Source organism: Anas platyrhynchos, chromosome 2 (genome assembly GCF_047663525.1).
Source record: "Anas platyrhynchos isolate ZD024472 breed Pekin duck chromosome 2, IASCAAS_PekinDuck_T2T, whole genome shotgun sequence".
Taxonomy (NCBI): Eukaryota; Metazoa; Chordata; class Aves; order Anseriformes; family Anatidae; genus Anas; species Anas platyrhynchos.
In genome coordinates, this window is record NC_092588.1 from 109,380,372 (window position 1) to 109,401,113 (window position 20,742).

Consider the following 20,742-nt stretch of genomic DNA (forward strand, 5'->3'; position numbering starts at 1 on the left):
AGCTTTTTTTTTTTTTTTTTCCTGATGGGAACCACAGGATGTCACTGGTGATTGCTCAAGTCAGCATTTTTGAGCCATTCTGAAAGCTGTTTTTAAAAATAGCTCAGTGTGTGTGTATGTACAAACTGAGATAGAAATGGTTTATGTAAAAATGGTCAAGAAAATATATTTAGTCTGTAATTTAAAGGACAGATTTTAATGGCTTAATGTGGAAATTCTCCTTGGTTTTGAATTCAGGTCTATGTGGATTTGGGGCTTTTTCCACCTCCCCTTCTAGACACGCTAGCTGTCTCATGTTGAAGCTTTTTGGGGGTGGGGAACATGGAAGTGGAGCATTTGTATACAATTTGCTTTTAGCTTAGGCCTTAGGGAGATGAGGGGCACAGGTTGAATTGAGTTTAGTCTGTATTGTGTCTGTCAAACGTTTTCACAAAACATAGTTTTACAATGGGTCATTAGACTTGATTGTTAAAAACAGCCAAAGGAAATTACTTCAGGGTTGAGCCTTTTATACTTCACATAACCTTTCTTGATTTCAGTCACGTTGACCTGTCTGGTGAAGTTGCCCATCCATTCCCAGCTTAAACATTAACCAGCATTTACTAACCGTTGAATTGTTAATTATGGATTGCTGATAGTTGTGTCAGCCTATGAAAATGAGCAGGTGAATAGTACCTGTTTGTATTTATATAGAGTACAGAATTTATACCAGATTGCATAATTTAGTGAGATTGTATGTAAATGTATGTTTGGGTACATGTATGTAGGTACGTATACGAATGCCAGCATATTAAATAGTATTTGTATGTGCTGTTTGTTTCTCTTATAATCTGCTGATAATAGATAAAGTAACAGTAGATAAAATACTGTCTTTTGAATTTCAATGATGGTAGGAAGGGTGGCCTTGACTTAAGAAGCTGGTGATGAGCCAAAAGAGGAATAAAAACTGTAGGCATTAGGAGTTCCTTTCTGAGGAAAAGTGTAATTTGGCTCCCAGTCAGGAAGCTGGCTGTTTGTGCCTAGTTGCAGCTTGAGAGGGGTCAGAGGGAGGGTAGCGGACTCACCGGGCCCCAGTTTCTGGTTCTGTATCTTTTGAAAGGACTTAGAAAGGGGGGGTGGTTTTGGAGGGGTTGTTTTATTTATTTCACTGTGTGGTGGCCTGACCTTGGCAGGCTGTCAGACCCCCACCCAGGCTCAACTGCACTCTGTGCATGGGTCCCCTGTGGACCAAGAGCCCTTGCCAGCAGACCTGCTCCTGCATGGGCTCTGCTCCATGGGCTGCAGCTTTCCTCAGGGACCCAATGTCCTCCACAGGCCGCTTCACTGTGGTCCTCACCACAGGCTGCCTGGAGCACCTCCTTCCTCACTAACTATGGTGTCTGCAGGCCTGTTTCTCTCACTTTTTTCCTCATCCCTCTATCTCAACTGCTAGGTGGTGGCTTTTGCCCGTTCTGAGCAATGCTTTCCCACAGGTGCCTCAGGCTCAGCAGCCAGGCTCAGCAGTGCCCTGAGGTGGGTCTGCTGGGGCTCAGAAGAGCTGCCCTTGGCCAAGCAGGGTCACCCTGTGGTCTCTTCTCACAGAGATGATGCCCCCCCTGCCAATGTGCGGGCATCTGCACCCAGTACACACTGTTATGTCTCTAACACTATCTCTAGGCAGTAGAATTGCCTTTTGAACTGAGATTATTGAAAAGTCATGGTACTAGCTGCAGAAATTTTGCAAGGGGTTATCTATGTTTGACAGACTAAAAAAAAAAAAAAAGGTGGGGTGGGTGGGGATTTAAATCAGGTTTTCAGTAGGCAATACACGGAATCATCATAGCGTTAAGATATGTTGTTGGAAAGACAGTAGTTAAAAGATTCAGAATCGCCAATTTGTAGGTATCAGTAGTGGAGGTTGAATGATGAGAAGTTCTACCTTTCAGGAGGCGAGTTTGGAATAATACGATTATTTGCACCAGTATCAATTTAGAGAGTTTAGTTTTGCAGAGCATAATTTACAGAAACAGTAGAACACAATGTGGAATATACAGAAATTATGGAGAAGTTTCTGCAAAGACACACTTGAATTGGTTTTGTAAAAGATCAATGATCGTGGAGTTCAACATAAAATTTTATTTGCAGGGGCAAGAAGTTTCCATTCCCAGCAATTGTTTTTTTTCTAAAACTAAAGTTTATTGCCCTTTTTGCTGTGCCTGCTCAAATGCTTTTGGGCATACAGTGGCTATTAGCTATGTGAGATGATCCAGAATTTTAGGTGGATTCTGTAATAATTTTCAACTACTTGGTATAGAAAACTAGAGCAACTTGACTATCTGTGTTATGAAAATGACATTGTTGTGTGAATTTTTCACAGAAACTGAATGGGAGACAAATAGTGGGGCAGGAAAACAAGCAATGGCAGGGAACAAACTGAAAACCCTAATAGCAAAATTTTCATTGTTTGTTGTTAAATGAGTCTGTGATGTGCATGGAAAAGATACCTTTTCTTCCAGACCCATATGTGCTCTTTTCTGCACTTGTAATGAATGATCTTCTTACAACATTCCTATTTTTCTATGCTATTTATATTGGATAGGTTCAGCTCTGTTAGCTGACTCAGCTCAGCTTGTGGTTAGCTCTGTATAGCTCCATTAGAGAATCCTTTGGCTGGTAAATGTAAGGCAGAGCATGTTCAAAACAGTGCAATTTAATTAACCATAAGAAGGATATAAATAGATAGCAGAAGAGTAGAGACCAAACTAAAAGCTTGCTCCTGCATTCAGTAATAGGTTCATCTCAGCATTTCATTCTAAGGCTTATTTTGTTCTGTTCAACCTGCACACCTCAAAAACATTAGGTAAGTTACTTGTACTGCTGCGAGTGTCTCTGACAATCTGCCCTTCAGTACTGTCTTTCCTTAGCACACAGCCTGTTTCATCTGATTCATTTTTAATTTTTTTTCTTTGCGAGCTTCTGTCCACAATCTCCTGAGGTTTTGAACAGCATCCTTGATCCTAACCAAATGTGTTTCTTCAGAGGGGTGAGGACAGAAGGTCAGAGGAACTCTTCCTACAGTTGGTTCTTGGCATTGTCTCTCTGAGCTATTGAAGCCTGGAGCCAGTGTTTTGAGTTTATAGCAGATTTAACATTTAGCCACTTTTTTAGAAAGACAAAAATATCACATGATGTCAGAATAGAGTGAAGCTATTGAATCCTGAAAAATATAGTGCCTTAATAGTGTATTTCAAGCTCTTTTGCTGTGAGAGCGGAAAGTACTGTGGATATGATGAAAAATGTTTTCTTGAATAATTATACATACAAGTTTATATCTTTGTAATTCAATTCTGTGAAAGTTTTAGACAAGTATTAGTTCCTTGTTAATAGTGACCTTCTTTGCAGCTTCACTTGTTGCACTCTACTGTTTTAGTGCTTACAAATATTTCTGATTGAATGATACATTGTTGAAATACCAGGAAAGAAGAGTTCTTTTATATTTCATGGAGAGAAAATGATCTATGGATTCCAGCAATGTGGGCTACCTGCACAGCTTTTTCAGAAGTTTGTGAACTGTCTTACTCTATTTAATACCTTGTTTTTGAAGTTAAATGTGTTTTAAAAAGCCCATCTTCGTCTGCATGGCGCATGTATCCTGGAGTTTTCTGAAACAGAATTGTTCTTGGATGCTAATTTCAAGTGCAATGCTTAGTAAATACACATATTTCAGCCTAATATTATGTGTGCCACATGCTTAATAATATCTACAGCTTTCTCTGAAGCCTTTTCAAGTCCATATAGTGTGGAAGGTAATCCTTTTATGAAAGAGCTCTGCATTGTGGAGACAGGGCCAAACAGACCACCTGCTATCAGCAACCTGATGGGACCAGTCATTTTGCCAAGAGCATTCTTTTTCCTGTGGTGCTGGGACATGCAGATGGGGAAAATATCAGCAATCCTGACATCATTAGTCTGAATAATTCTCTGACTTGTAAAGCTACTCAGTTCCTGCCTACACCAGTTGAAGGAGGAGTTTGACTTGCACGACGTTCCCACTTCTGCTGATCTAGGGGAGGAAAAGATGTTAATTGGTGGCCAGGAGCAGAGCATATGTCTTCCAGTTGGGTTTGTTTTTCCTTTGAGTCTGTTCCCTGCGTTTACAAGAGGCAGGAAATCCCACGAATGACGCTCAGCAGTGTCACCACTACGTAGCTGATGTGCTGTTGGCTTGTTTGGATGCTTGGTGGGAGCATTCACACAGCAAAGCCCTGGAGTGGGTTAGCGTGGTCGTTGTTTCTGCACTTGTCTGGCAGCATGTGATTGTTCTGGGGAGCTCGAGGATTCCTTTGCAGTCAGTCATGTCTGTTGTGGGACAGCTTATTTGTTTGCCAGGGCAGGCAGAAAAGATGGGCACAAGGGCTGATTCCACAAAGGTAAACCAGGGCTTGGGGTCTAAGCTAGCTGTGCAGTGTGTTAGGCAATTTGTGGTGCATCCTTGCATCTCAGGTGCTGTTTTTGTTAGTCCTTCCCAGAGTTCCAAAATAACTCATTTAGAAAGTTGTTTCTAGCCAGTAGCTGCGGGGTTAGACCAACATCAATCTAAATAAAAACTTAATTTAATCTGGTATTAAAAGTTTTGTAACAGCTCCTGATTTGCCTCTTCTTCCTTTATTTTTGTATTTGATTTTCTTAGTTTCCCTTCTCTTTGACATACTTTTGCATGTTTCTGTTACTTTCACTAAAATTTTCTGTTTAACTCTTATATTTACTTGATCTTTCAGTTTTTATCACCGCTTTTTGTTCTTGCTTATACTTCTTCCTTTAGTTTTTCTTTGGGCAAATTTACACCTTTGTTTTCCCTTCAAATTGCTTTGCCTTCCTTAGCTACACTGCTCCTGTGTGCCATTTTTCCAGGGTTAGCATTAAGGAAAGGAAGCTCTTTATTCATCAAGAAGTGAATAAAGGTGGAAGGAAATGTGTGCAAGAGTACATGATATAGTACTTAGTCCTTTTCCCTCAAGATGCTGGAGAAGATCAAACAGGCAGGGGAGAGACAGCTGGGAGGTATAGAATTGTACATTGGCAGCCTTGTTGTGAGGAAAAAAAGCATCTTTCAGGAAATGGTGAACGACCTCTAAATATAATGATGTAAATGGGAAAGGGAAAGAACGAGTAACAGAAGAAGCTGAAAACAATAGAATTTGTTGGTGCCAAGGCTGGGGTTTCCTGCATCTTTGAGGATTTTCTTTAAACTTATGTTTTTGAACTCCTTCAGATATCTGCACTGAACTTTGAAGGTAACAGCTAAGAAACAGTGCTCTGCATCAGGCTGGGAGCTGTGTGAGTGGCACGCTGTATTTCGAGCAGGGTGAGCAGGGAAGGAGGAGGGACTGTCACTAGCTGCCCTGTTCCATCTTTCAGGCAAATATTTCTCAGCAGCTACTGAGGGGGGCCAGCCTGTGCATTGAATGGAGCTGGCTATTTTTGAAATACAGTCGGTCTATTAATATCTGACAGATATTTGCAGCACTGATAGACAGTTCTTAAAATTAACTAAAGGTGACTGAGCCAGGTCAAGACTGAGCCAGACTGACTGGCAAAGCTGGCAAAATACCAGTTCAGTTTGAACCTGTCTGCTGGAATCGCACTAGCTTCTGTAGGTCTAGGTCGTGGGGGTCTGACAGTAGTCTAAGGTTCAGAGCACATTTAATGTTACAGTCTTAAGGCAAAGAAATTTCATTACCAGTTCCCTTCACATGCTCGTATTTCAAGTTCAGGCATTCTCTTATCGTGCTCCTGAAGCACACGCCACCCACAAAGGAAGGTATATGTACACGACATTAATATCATGGTGCTTTCTTTGTATCCTTTTTAACAAGTGAAAATGAATGCCTTGAAAATACTTGCATTCTGCATAGTGGTTTATCAATCTGACACATTCAAAAGCCTTTATTTAGTCTAACAATAGGATTTAATATCCTGATTTAATTCATTCCAACCTTGTCTCCTGTGGCATTGCCAAGTAACGTGAATTGTGTCCACTGGTTTGTATGTAAAGATATTTCATTTTTAAGTGAGCTCTGAAAATTAGAGAGCTCTGATTCATTTAAATTTTTTTCTAGCTTGATTTCATTTACACTGCCTGTGAGTAATTTTGCTCTATAAGCTTCTTCACTGGGCATAGTTAGCACTATTCTCAAATTGTAATCTGCATTAATTATCTATTAGTTAGTGAATACCTGCTCTCGAGCATGACCTAAACCTTTAATTAACCTTTACCCATTTTTAATATAAATTTATTTGCTGGTACACTACGTGGAAATAGAGAAGTTATCTTTATGTCAGAAGAGGTTTATGGTACTCAAATGTTTAGACTCTGGTCTATAAACAGATGCAGACTGGATGACCTGACGAGAACTGTTTGTCATTAAGCTGTATTTCAAAGCTTTCAGGGAGACATCAAAAAAGGATTGGCTTGTTTGATATCTGAGATAGAGCACTCATTGTTATTGGAGTTGAACTATGATTAATCAGAAATGGTTTTCTACCAAACATTAAAAAGGAAAAAGGAAAAAGGAAAAAAAAAAAGAAGAGATTAGTCTTAGGTTTGGGACACCTGCTTTGTTGTTATCCAACCTGTTAGGTCAAAGAGGAGGAAGCTTAATCAGATACAGTGCTTTAGAAGGAAACCTTGATTGCAGTGTTGTGCCCCATTCTTAGTTTTGAAAAGAGAGCCTAAATGAGATTTGATACTGCTCTTACTGTGATGCTTGATGTTGATGTGATATTTAGGCTGGTCAGGCAATTAAAAAAAAAAAGTTGTTGTTTATCCTTTCCCATATTGAAGATGACAAAATATTATTTTTAAGTTTTATTGAAATAAGTGTGGAGGAAAAAAAGATTTACAGCATGTGAAAAAGTATGATTCAATGTTTATCAAGTTATGTTTTATTAATAGCAACAATGCTGTAAACAGATGCTTTAGTGATTACTTAGGATGAAACAAAATAGTCCTTGTATGGAATAAAGAAAAAGGATTTAAGGTCACATACTGTAACAGAATTTCTTTTTTTTTTTTTTTTTTTAATTATTATTATTAAGCGTGTCTGCAATACAAATTACTGTAGTTGGTTATGGTTGTGCTGTTTGCTTTCTGGAAGCACTGAGCTTTCTGCTAAAGCTCATCTTCTAGTACTGCTGTTACTTTTGTTTGTTTGTTTTGTTTTGTTTTGTTTTCAGTCCAGAGTGAAAACTTCGGGGATATTACCATACTTGAATGACACACAAGTTTTGCAGCCTCATATTAACTTGAAATGTAGTGCCATTCAGAAGGAATATGAGAAAAACTGTAGCCATGCATACTGTGAAAATAAGTTGCTGTGTTTTGTTCCCAGGCTGTAGACACCCTGAGCTGGTTCACTGTGCTGGGATGGGATTTTGCCAGTTTTAATCCAGCGAGGGGGCATCAAGTGATGTTTGTAGAAGCACAGAATAATCTAGGTTGGAAAAGACCTTCAAGGTCATTAAGTCCAACCATCTGCCTGACCTGCTGAGTCCCATCACCAAGGCAAGTCCCTGAGTGCATCGTGCAGTCCGGAGCTGTGAACCATTGAGTGGATCGGATGGGAGGTGGTAGCTGAGGTGGAGTTTCTTTCATCAATTAAGAAAGCCTCTGAAGGAAAGAGAGTCTGAGTCTCACGGGTCCTAGTGTGTTACATTTTACTTGAAAATGTCAGAGGATTTTTTTTCTAACATTTCTGGTAACCTACTGAACATCTAAAAAAAAGATTTAACAAGATTTTCTAGACCACTTTAGTGTTGTTTTTATTTTTTTTGACCTGTTTTCCTAAAGAAAATGGGGATTATAAAGTTGTGTTTCCCAAACAGGTTTGTCATTATATCCATTTCCCTTTCTCCTTGCCAGTTCTTAGTCCTTCAATAAATTTTCAAACAGTTTTGAGACAAGTTGCATAGCCTAAAGGATATTCTTTTTCCAGACGTTCTGTGAAAAAGTTTCCTTGTTTAATGTTCCCAGCATGGGAAAGGCAGAGCATGAGCTAAATTCTAACTAGACAACAATAATTCACTGGGCTTTGTGAGGGAACAAATTCAGAGGAGATCAAGCTCCACTGATTCTGCTGAGATATTAATTGTTGGGGAGGGCAGTTGTTTTTTTTTTTTTAATTTATTTTTATTTTTTTATTTTATTTTTCAACTTCAGCATGGTGGTCTGACCGCAGTTCTAAATGTAAGATTTTTGAATTTTGTGTGGTTGTTATTTTTAAGCCTGATTATTTAAGAATAGTGTAAATTGTTCAACAATATTTTCAACCATAAGTCTAAATACATTTTTAGTATGGTAAGACAACAACTACAATTGTTTAATATGGTAAGACAATTGAATATTTAAAAAATGGATAAACTGCCTTATTCCAAATAAACTGTACTGTTAAGAAATACAAAAAGGAATGTTCTCTGCTTCTAGTTCAATTTGTATGCCTATGATAATGCAATCTCTTTTTGTTATACAAGTAAATAAAATGGTGTCATGCTTGTGACTCCTTAATGAAGCATTAGATTTGAAAATGATTGTATTGTGAGACAATGATATTGCTGGTATTGTCATGAAAAGAGAGGAATGCATAATTTAGCAAATGTTAATAGCACAAGTAGTGTATTTCTAAGTTCACATCAGGATGTAATGAAATTTTTCCCAAATGCATCTGCAAAAAAAAAAAACAACTTTCATTTACTGTTACTGACATCTCCTTTTAGTATTAACCATTATGATTGCAAGCCAGTTCTGCTTGCTTCTTCATTAGATCAAACTTATGATCGAGAATTTTGTATGCATCTTAAAAAGTCTGAGAAAGACAGGATACCAAAAGCAGTTGTTTATCTGTTGTTGCTGTTGTTGAGATAGCACAGAAATAAATTCTGAGTATGAATGCCGTATTATTAATAAATTAACTAAAATCTCTCCAAAATAGGTAATGTAGAAAGACTGTAACTGATGGATAAGTTAGTTTTGTAAATAGCTGTTGGTAGTGCCAGCTAGCAGATTTGGTTGAGCATGGCGCTTGTTCTCGTGGGGGACTTCAACTTCCCTGACATATCCTGGAAGCACAACACAGCCCAGAGAAGCAGTCTAGGAGGTTTCTGGAGAGCGTGGAAGATCACTTCCTGACGCAGCTGGTTAGTGAGCCTACCAGGGGTGGTGCCTCTCTAGACCTTCTCTTCACAAACAGAGAAGGATGTGATTGTCGGGAGCTGTCTTGGGCAGAGTGACCACGAAATGGTGGAGTTCACTATTCTTGGCGAGGCCAGGAAGGGGACCAGTAAAACCGCTGTATTGGACTTCCAGAGGGCTGACTTTGTGCTGCTGAGGACACTGGTTGGTAGAGTCCCTTGGGAGGTGGTTCTGAAGGGCAGAGGAGTCCAGAAAGGCTGGGTGCTCTTCAAGAAGGAAATCTTAATGGCGCAGGAGCAGACTGTCCCCACGTGCCCACAGACGAGCTGGCAGGGAAGAAGACCGGCCTGGCTCAACAGAGAATTGTGGCTTGAGCTTAGGAGAAAAAAGAGGGTTTATAATCTTTGGGAAAAAGGGCGGGCCACTGAGGAGGACTATAAGGATGTTACGAAGCTGTGCAGGGACAAAATTAGAAAGGCCAAAGCTCTTCTGGAGCTCAATCTGGCTACTGCCGTTAAAGATAACAAAAAACGTTTTTACAAATACATCAACACAAAAAGGAGGACTAAGGAGAATCTCCATCCTTTACTGGATGCGGGGGAAACATTGTTACAAAAAATGAGGATAAGGCGGAGGTGCTCAATGCCTTCTTTGCCTCAGTCTTTAGCAGCAATACCTGTTGTTCTCTGGATACCCAGTACCCTGAGCTGGTGGAAGGGGATGGGGAGCAGGATGTGGCCCTCACTATCCATGAGGAAATGGTTGGTGACCTGCTACGGCACTTGGATGTGTGCAAGTCAATGGGGCCGGATGGGATCCACCCGAGGGTAATGAGAGAACTGGCAGAGGAGCTGGCCAAGCCCCTATCCATCGTTTATCAGCAGTCCTGGCTATCGGGGGAGGTCCCAGTCGACTGGCGGCTAGCAAACGTGATGCCCATCTACAAGAAGGGCCGGAGGGCAGGGCCAGAGGGCAGACCCAGGGAACTATAGGAACCTGATTTCCTTTTATGATAAGATCACCCGTATGGTGGACCAAGGGAAACCAGCTGATGTGATTTTTTTGGACTTCAGCAAGGCTTTTGACACGGTTTCCCATAGGATCCTACTGGACAAAATGTCCACCATACAGCTAAATAAAAACATCATACGATGGGTGAGCAATTGGCTAACGGGCAGGGCCCAAAGGGTTATGGTGAATGGCGCTGCGTCAGGCTGGTGGGCGGTCACTAGTGGGGTCCCTCAAGGCTCCATTTTAGGGCCGGTACTTTTCAATATTTTTATAAACGATCTGGATGTAGGAATAGAAGGTATTTTGAGCAAGTTTGCCGATGACACCAAACTTGGAGGAGTTGTGGACTCGAATGAGGGTGGAAAGGCCTTGCAGAGGGATCTGGATAGGTTGGAGAGCTGGGCGATCGCCAACCGCATGAAGTTCAATAAGAGCAAGTGCCGGGTCCTGCACCTGGGACGGGGAAACCCTGGCTGCACGTACAGACTGGGCGATGTGACGCTGGAGAGCAGCCTAGAAGAGAGGGATCTGGGGGTCGTGGTAGACAGCAAGTTGAATATGAGCCAGCAGTGTGCCCTGGCAGCCAGGAGGGCCAACCGTATCCTGGGGTGCATCAAGCACGGCATCGCTAGTAGGTCGAGGGAGGTGATTGTCCCGCTCTACTCTGCGCTGGTGCGGCCTCACCTTGAGTACTGTGTGCAGTTCTGGGCACCACAGTATAAAAAGGACATGAAACTGTTGGAGAGTGTCCAGAGGATGGCTACGAAGATGGTGAAAGGCCTGGAGGGGAAGACGTACGAGGAACGGCTGAGGGCACTGGGCCTGTTCAGCCTGGAGAAGAGGAGGCTGAGGGGAGACCTCATCGCAGTCTACAACTTCCTCGTAAGGGGGTGTCGAGAGGCAGGAGACCTTTTCTCCATTAACACTAGCGACAGGACCCGCGGGAACGGGGTTAAGCTGAAGCAGGGGAAGTTTAGGCTTGACATCAGGAGGAAGTTCTTCACAGAGAGAGTGGTTGCACACTGGAACAGGCTCCCCAGGGAAGTGGTCACTGCACCGAGCCTGACTGAATTTAAGAAGAGATTGGACTGTGCGCTTAGTCACATGGTCTGAACTTTTGGGTAGACCTGTGCGGTGTCAAGAGTTGGACTTGATGATCCTTAAGGGTCCCTTCCAACTCAGGATATTCTATGATTCTATGATTCTATAGGCCTGTCAGTTTGACCTCAGTGCCAGGGAAGCTCATGGAGCAGATTATCTTGAGTGTCATCACACGGCACTTACAGGGCCACCAGGTGATCAGGCCCAGTCAGCATGGGTTTATGAAAGGCAGGTCCTGCTTGACGAACCTGATCTTCTATGACAAAGTGACGCGCTTGGTGGATGAGGGAAAGGCTGTGGATGTGGTCTATCTTGACTTCAGCAAGGCTTTTGACACCCTTTCCCACAGCATTCTCCTCAAGAAACTGGCTGCTCTTGGCTTGGACTGGCGCACGCTTCGTTGGGTTAGAAACTGGCTGGATAGCCAGGCCCAAAGAGTCGTGGTAAATGGAGCCAAATCCAGTTAGAGGCTGGTCACTAGTGGCGTTCCCCAGGGCTCGGTGCTGGGGCCAGTCATCTTTAATATCTTCATCAATGATCTGGACGAGGGCATTGAGTGCACCCTCAGTAAGTTTGCAGATGACACCAAGATAGGTGCATGTGTCGATCTGCTCGAGGGTAGGAAGGCTCTGCAGGAGGATCTGGATAGGCTGGACTGATGGGCTGAGGTTAACTGCATGAAGTTCAACAAGGCCAAGTGCCGGGTCCTGCACCTGGGGAGCAATAACCCCAAGCAGAGCTACAGGCTGGGAGATGAGTGGTTGAAGAGCTGCCAGACAGAGAAGAACCTGGGGGTGATGGTTGATAGTCGGCTGAATATGAGCCAGCAGTGTGCTCAGGTGGCCAAGAAGGCCAACAACATAAGAAACAGTGTGACCAGCAGGTCTAGGGAAGTGATCGTCCCCCTGTACTCAGCTCTGGTGAGGCCGCACCTCGAGTACTGTGTTCAGTTTTGGGCCCCAAGCTACAAGAAGGACATTGAGGTGCTCGAGCGAGTCCAGAGAAGGGCGACGAAGCTGGTGAGGGGTCTGGAGAACAAGTCCTATGAGGAGCGGCTGAAGGAGCTGGGCTTGTTCAGCCTGGAGAAGAGGAGGCTCAGGGGCGACCTTATTGCTCTCTACAGGTACCTCAAAGGAGGCTGTAGCGAGGTGGGGGTTGGCCGGTTCTCCCACGTGCCTGGTGACAGAACGAGGGGGGAATGGGCTAAAGTTGCGCCGGGGGAGTTTTAGGTTGGATCTTAGGAAGAACTTCTTTACTGAAAGGGTCGTTAGACATTGGAACAGGCTGCCCAGGGAAGTGGTGGAGTCACCATCCCTGGAGGTCTTTAGAAGATGTTTAGCTGTAGAGCTTAGGGATATGGTTTAGTGGGGACTGTTAGTGTTAGGTCAGAGGTTGGACTCGATGATCTTGAGGTCTCTTCCAACCTAGAAATTCTGTGATTCTGTGATTCTGTGATATGGTTTCCAGTTGGTCTGAGTTTGATATCTAGATTGCAGTGCTAAATGTAGTTCAGCTCGTACATGCTTTCTGCTCTATCCATCTTCCCCACCTAACCTTTTTAAGACATTTTTTTTCTTAAATTCTACATAAGGAATATCTCGTATTCTAACTGTAGCTACATGTATTATTAAAGAGTTTTTCAGCTTCAATGGATATATGCTTTTCCTTTTCCTTCACTCCAAGTAGTGGTCACTTTCCACATCTTGTTAGTTATCTAGCATTGATTTCCCTTGCTGTCTGGTATGGTCTATTCTGTTTGGGCTTTTTGAAGTAACTGATGCAAGCTTTCTGTTTTTTTCAATTGGGGATATTTTGCCCTAAGTCTTGCAATAATATACACTCAATTACTTTTCTTCTTCACTGTTAGATTTTGCTTCTTTTACTTATTTATTTATTTTTTAAAGTGAAGACTGTCATTTGTGCTCTTAAAATGTATCTTAAAGTAAGTGGTACATGTTGCAGGCAGTTGGTGATAGTATCTGTACTTTGCTCTCTGGATATTGCTGTTTTCAGGAGAGGAGTTGCAGGGTGGTTTTCCAAACTGCAGTCTCCTTGGTGTGGGAGTAATGTGCTCTGGGACTGTGCGTATCACCTCTGTCTGACCACCTTTGTAAGTCTAGGGCAGTAAGAGTGGGGTAGACCTGTGCGGTGTCAAGAGTTGGACTTGATGATCCTTAAGGGTCCCTTCTAACTCAGGATATTCTATGATTCTATGATTCTATGATCTCTTTCCCCCATTTCAGTTTATTGGTTTTAGCCTCTTTCACTTAGGGTCACTATTGTAGTAGATTTGTTATTTAGCAGGGTTTTAGCACAGCTGCTCTGCATGTGTCTGCATACTCAGCTGGCAACAGAACTCTCTCAATGTCCTACAGGAAACAAGATTTGTAGGGAAAGAGCAAGGCTGTCAGGGTAATATGGCACAGGAAGTGAACAGAGGTTAAGGGGAAAGTTCTCTCTGGATAGCAAAGAATTTGCAAATTAAAATCCTGGATAATTATAGAATAGAGGTAAAATAAACATTAAGTACTTCCTCCCAAAGCTCTCTACTGCTGAAAAAACCTTTTTCATTCTAGCCCATCTGACTTGCTAGAATTTAACTGGGGAAGCCAATGCTGACTGTAAATCTTGCTTGCCAGTTTAGCCATGAACACTTTATCAGGATATACTTCAGAGTACTTCCTGACAAACTTGTATCGTCAGGCAACTTAGACTCAAATATGTAGGTTCTCTGTATATTAAGCTTTAAAAACGCTTAGGAGTCATTTGTTTCTTACTAATTTAGTTTTTGCTTTAAATTTGTGGAAAAATTATTTTAATGCCGACATACTACTTATTTAAATATTAATCTGTTGGTATTTGTTTGAGAATCTTAAAACGAAACTGCTTAGATCATTTTAATTGAATAAACAAGAAAATGCAAGTGTGAAAAGATAATTGGATGAAATAATTTGTTCATTTTAACATGATTTATTTTACCTGTCATTAACTCTTCTTGAATGCTCCAGCTGGTGGAAATAAATTATTATATCTTATTCTCATTTTCAACTTTTGAAGTATAAACATTGCTTGTGAAGAAGAGCAAATCAAAACAAATATTGTACTTCGTACTGACTGCATTTTTGTGCTTCATTTGAAGGTCATTCTGTGAGACTGCTGGGTCAGAAAAAGGATAATGGAAAACGTTTGGGTGGAGCACGACTGGATTTGCCAAAGATCAGGAAGAATCCACTGATAGAAATAATTTCCATCAATACAGGGTAAGAATCTTCTGAACTTATAAAATATTCAGGACTGCTGAGAAATTCTGCTTATCTCTTTCTGTAGATCTGGTGCATAGCTTCTAAGTAACACAGGAAGAGGAAGGATGACCACTTGTAAATAGTAAATGATTCCAAATGGCATTCTTTCTGAAAAATAAATCTCTGCTTATTTAGGTGCAAGACTTCTGCTGTTCAGGGCTGCATTCAGTCATGCAGTCCTGATTGCTCATCTAAATGTTTTTCAGAAGAAAAAATCCAAAAAGCTTTTATAGGTTTTTTCATCTTTTCCCTTATCTTTTTCGTCTTATTCTTCTGAAATATCATTTGTAATTTACTAAGATCTGTAAACACCTGTTTGTCAACCCAAATGTATAAATGGCTAAATTAGATATATTTGTTTCTTGCCCCTCTAAAATGTTTCTAAGAGTTTTCATGCTCATCTTTAAGCCTTTGCTCTGTTTGAATAAACTAGTCTTTGCCTATCAAGCAACTGTAGATGCCTGTTTCTCTATAAGATTATGAGAATTTTTCTGCTCTGTATTTCTGCTTTTAGGAATTCTATCTGTAATCTCCTGTCCCTTCATGCTTTCCTTTTCTCCACTCAGTTATCTACCATTTGGCCAGTTTTCTAAAAACAGACCAAAACATACCTCTTCCCATTTTTCCCATCTTTTGCAATTTACATAGTAATTTCCCAGCTGGCGAATATAAAATGTGCTACTCTAGACATCCCAGGTAGGTGAGAACTTACTGCCTAGAGGACAAAAAACAAACAAACAAAAAAAAAACAGTGGTAGACCTTAGCTCGTTTTAAATTTAGTCTAACAGTTTCATAACTGTCTCATAAACCAGTTTAGCTACTATCTTCCTCCTTTTCTTTACATAATCTTTCCTTCATAATTTGATGTAAAAGCTAGTGTTCTATTTAGAACAGAATATCAGTTCAAGACTTAATGTGGTTATTTTTCTCCCTCTGACCATAAATGTATGGGTGACTTTTTCATATTTTTGTATTGTAATACTTTTTTAAACTGCAGACTCATGCATTGATTGTTTTTGAAGTCTACATATGAGCTCTTCTGGTACAGTTATTTGAAGTGTTCTAAATTTTTCTTTCCCTGTTGTCTTTCCTATAGATGACTTTTCTGTGCCTGTGTGATCAAAATCCTTTTCTTGATTAAAAATAAGTATTGTTTTATATTTGGTTATGTCTAAGTTTCAGATGATACCTGCTTTTCTTTTCCATCGATACTTATAACAATATAATTTAACAATACATTTCTAGTTGTAAATGTCAAGGTTGTAAACTAATTTATCCATGGTCTTGCTTACATGTCTTTTGATTTCTAATAGTACATTGAAGATGGTACTGGAAATAATAGGTTTTACTAGGTTATTGCTAGCCTAATGATAGAAGTTAATAGAAACAGGCTACTGTAGGATGTATGTACTATGCAGCTGATGAATACCAACCTTTATTATTATTTTTTTTTTTACAGATTTTTTGATTTGTTTTTATCTCGAACATGTTTTCATATTGGTTAAGACAAACAAACAAAGTATTCTAAAAATGTTCAAACTGTAGGCCATTAACATCTCACAAAGATGTTAACTTGGGAAGACCTCTTATTTAAGACATGACAGTTTACAAACCCTTATTACTCTAATTACTGCTGTTATTGCTGTTATTAGGTCAATATGATATCTATTTCATACTGTAGAATAACCTAAAAAATAGTAGAAGCCACAAAATAGATTTATTTCATGGAGAATGAAGTCAAATATGGACCAGAGTTTTGAAAACGGTGAACACACAGGTCAGTTGCATGAGGCACCTGAATTACCTTGCATCCTATTCTTTATTACAAAGTATGCTCAGGGAATCCTTTCTCTGTTGAAATGCAGGTTATTACTTTCTTATTTCCTTCTCTTCCTTTCTTCCCCCTCCCCACTCTCTCCTCCTGTGTATTACAGGTGACTTTCTTGCTAGCGTGGGGTTTGAAAATTAAACTGTAGCTGTACAAAGGCAGCAGCATTCAGTTTTCTCAAATTGGAATAATATAACCAGTGAAGAACAAAGCATAGTATGTGTTATTTATTGTGATCTGACCCTGTTCATTCTGTCAGCTTTGCCTTAGTAATCTACTTTTGATGATTTTTAGTAGAGTGCTCTTTACTGAGAAATGAACTTGGATCAGACCGGAAGGCCTTAAAATAATAAGAAATACCTAGTTAAAAAGGGTGATCTCCATTTGGGAAATACGTTTGTCTGGTGTCATTGATTGATAAGAGTCTGGGGTCAGCATGAGCAGGGCTGCTTGGTGAAGGAGGATGAGAAGGGGCTGGAGGGTGCCACCAGCCCACAATGCCCTCACCACCAGGACACCGCGCCAGGCGACCTCAGCCCTGTGGGCAGTGCTCACACTGGTGGCAGGAGCCATTTACAGTCCCTGACATGGCAAACAATTAACCAGAAACAGGCACGGGGCTAGAAGCAGGCACACTAAATCCAGGGAAGGGCTGGGGATGCAGGCCTGAGCTTAACTGGGGCTCCTCGCCCCGAGGGGTCTGGTGGAGATGGCAGCTGGGGCTGGTTGGGGCAGTTAAGGCCTGTTGGTGCCCTCAGGGCTGTGACAGGTGGCGGTCTGTTACCATTTAGTCTGGGTCTTAACGGGCTCTCAGCCTTTTCTGAGAGGCTTGTTGGGACATGTGTATCCTTCAGCCCCGAAACACTGGAGTCATTGATGCCTCATGCTAACCCCTTTCCCTCTTCAGTAATACAAATAACTTTATGTATGTGGACACCTGCCAGCTGGAACTGTTCTGAGTGTGCACGAGGGCCAGTTTATTTCTGGGAGTCTGTAAGCTTGCTGGCTACAAGAGTCAGAGAGATCATAATAAAACCGTGTCTGAGAACATGGGCACAGTTGAAATGAGAAAAAAACAAAACAAAAACAACAACAACAAAAAAAAAGCCATCAAATAAGATTTGATTCTTAACTCAAGATGGTGTCAAATTCTCCCCAGCAATTCTGACTTGGGGCTTCTACTTACTGATTGTTTCTTCCCTCAAGCATGCAGGAGAAAAAAAAATCCTGTCCCAAAAGATTCTGTCCTTGTATAACCATAAACTTTTTTCTTGCCCATACATCCCTTTCAATGTTAATTTTCCCTGGACGGCTGTTGTATATGAGCCTGCTCAATTGTTCTGTCTAATGAATCATCTGTCCTGCCAAGGGACAAGGACATCATCTCCTCTAGAATATGCAGTCAGTAATAATAATAATAAAACAAAACAAAGAAAAGACACGTAAAACACACAAAAATTAGATATGGGATATCTGTGGAGGTAAGTGCTGTGCCACCCAGCTCAGGGTTCTCACACAGTAACACACTTATCCTTAAAATGATGTTGCTACATCTTTAAAAGGACCTGGTCCAACATTTAACTTTTTTAATGAATTTTATCTTTTAAGTATGGTTGCTCTGAGGTTTTCTGTTATCTCATTTAGAAATCCAAGCTATCTCCATCTGTTTAATTTACCATGGCAGTTTGTGATTCTGTCAATAAACTGTGACTCTAGAGAAAACCTTGCATCCCATGAGCAATGTTTTAGAGTTCCTGAGTGCGTTTCCAAAGACTCTGTGGTAAGTACCACAATAGGGGCACAAAGGACTTAACAGGAGTCTCTGAAACACTAATATACATTAGTGAATCTTAATTTTTCCATGTGTCTAATACCATAAGGAAGCTTTACTCTCCCAGTATCCCATGTATACTTTAGGTTGACCTCCATAATCTTCCCCTAATTAAAAGTGTCCATTTCTTCCTATATTATTTGCTTTTACCCATTATCACTTAAAAAAATTACTTCAATAGTTTCCATACCAATTATTCTTTTCTTTTTTTTTTTCTATTTAAAAGCCAGTTAATGAAAATCCACAATTCTAGCAGAGCTTGGATAGTTGTTTTGATATCTAGTGAGTTCTACAATGATATTAATAGATTGGAGCCTAGAAACAGTGATTTGTGCCCATCCCCCAAAATCATTTTCTGCTTTGAATTAAGTATATGTAGTTGTATCTCCTTCACTTTTTTTTTTATGTCCTAAGCATGTATTTTGCAGGTCATATTGCTGAAACAAGCAAGGTAATGGTAGAATAGCATGTTAAATACTCTTTAGAGAGAAGGCATAAAGATGTTTACTAATTTCCTAATGTGCCAGTTTACTAATTCCCTCTGCCAGTTTTTGAAGTAAGAAATAGAAATGTTCTGAAATCTGGTTTGCTTTACAGGTTCATTTTGGTCTATAGAAAAATCTTACTTTCTCTTCATGATCTAATCTTAATTAGTGCTAGTCTCATCATCTATCTACCCACTCAGACAACTCTCTTTAGTGGAATGAAAACTTGGTCTTCAACCTTTTATTTGAGTAGTTCTGTACCCTGTAGTTCTGTATTCTCTATGTCATAACTTGGACTGTTAGTTATTGATGTACCTGTGTTGATGTACCATGGCTTTATCTCCCCTTTATCCTGCTGCTGCTGCCCATGTACACTTCAAGTATGATTTTATTTGTCCTTTTCCTGTTTAACAACTTTGCTGGTGACATGGGCAGTGGGATTAAGGGCACCCTCAGCAAGTTTGCTGACGACAGCAAGCTGTGTGGTATGGTCAACATGCTGAAGGGAAGGGATGCCATCCAGAGGGACCCAGACAGGGATGAGAGGTGGGCCTATGTGAATCTCATGAAATTCAAGAAGGCCAAGTGCAAGGTCCTGCGCCTGGGCCTGGGCAATCGTAAGCACAAATACAGGCTGGGTGGCGAATGGAACTGGGTGGTCTTTAAGGTCCTTTTCTGACCCAAATCATTCTGTGGTTCTATAATCCTATGCCTTGGGAAGCATGAAGGGAGTACGGTATGAGTTCTATGAGCTGGACATGAGCCCACACTAGAAGCTACGGTTGGGTAGGTTGCACATGCATCCACTGAAGCGCTTTCTGTACTCTCAAGCTTCTGTCTTTTTTTTTTTTTTTTTCTTCTACAGCAGGTAAGATACTGTGCTGCTGATACAGCTGCCTAGAAAAGAAATCTGAGCACATCTACAGGATGTTCAGAAACAAAAAGAGTATAGCAAAGTGTGTGTGTGTTTAAGTTAACTCAAGAGCTAAGAACTGTTACAGTCCATGATAAGTTGCACTGTGGGCATACCCAAAGAGTCAGGTCTCTGTCCAAGTTTCTTATTGTTCTGAATTACCTGAAAACACTTTGTGAATCCCTTGTAGTCTCATGGTCTTGTCACTTTTTTTGGCTGAATTACTAAGCTACTCGTAGGGCAGGGAACTGTTTAACATTACAAATGCAGATTGCTGGGCTGATATAATGCAAAAGGGGAAGATCTACATTGATGCCAACAGTACTGTGTTATTCAGTGGATACTCTGAATGTTAAAGAAATGCAGACTTACTTTTCAAGACTGTCCTTTCTTGCAAACATGAGAGTGAACATATGTAGTAACGTTCTTAGAAGCTTCTTTAGAAGTCCTTGATGCTTCTTGTTTTGTAGTGTTTTTCTGTGCTGTGCTTTGAAGTTCTGTGTTGGTGGTCATTCAAAATGCTTCTAAGCTGATGATGGATCGCGATGTAGCAAAAGAATTTACGTACGTATCTATATGCAGTTCTGCTTACAGTACAGTTTCTTTTGTGAATCAGGTGATCTAAAATTCATCATTAAACAGATAAGCTGTAGAGTTACTGTCATCAATCCTGACATTTACAGGCAAGAATATTTCACTGGTTATGAATTATGAAAGGTTAAAATTTTGTGCTTTCATCATTTTCTGTCATAAGCAGTTTTTCAGTTTTATGATGAGTTAGGGAATATGAGGATTGAATTTTCTTCAAGAGTTGCATTTTAATTTTGTATGAGGTCACATAATATTCTCTCTATAATATTGCATTTCAACATTTGTTTAGGATCAAGTAATTCTGCTTTTTTTTTTAATTCTGCCCCAAAACGACAAACTTAAAGTGAAATACTTTCAGCTCTATAATTTTAATGTAGATATCTGAAAGAAATATATTTGATTTAGTTAACTTTTCCCACATTCTAGACATTCATAGTGCTGCATGTTTTTCTCCTTGTTATTGATGGTTATTATCTAGGTATCTGTGATGCCATTAGATAACAAAAAATGTAA

General features: G+C 40.5%; 1 protein-coding gene across 7 annotated transcripts in view; it reads left to right on the forward strand.

Annotated features, from left to right (window-relative positions):
* The window catches only part of CDKAL1 (CDKAL1 threonylcarbamoyladenosine tRNA methylthiotransferase), a 494,283-nt gene that overhangs the window by 148,387 nt on the left and 325,154 nt on the right, over positions 1 to 20,742 (forward strand). For all 7 annotated transcript variants that reach the window (XM_072033334.1, XM_027451212.3, XM_027451213.3 and 4 more), the window contains one exon: positions 14,418 to 14,538. In XM_072033334.1, the coding sequence (XP_071889435.1) occupies positions 14,418 to 14,538 (121 nt within the window). The remainder of the gene's footprint in view (positions 1 to 14,417; positions 14,539 to 20,742) is intronic.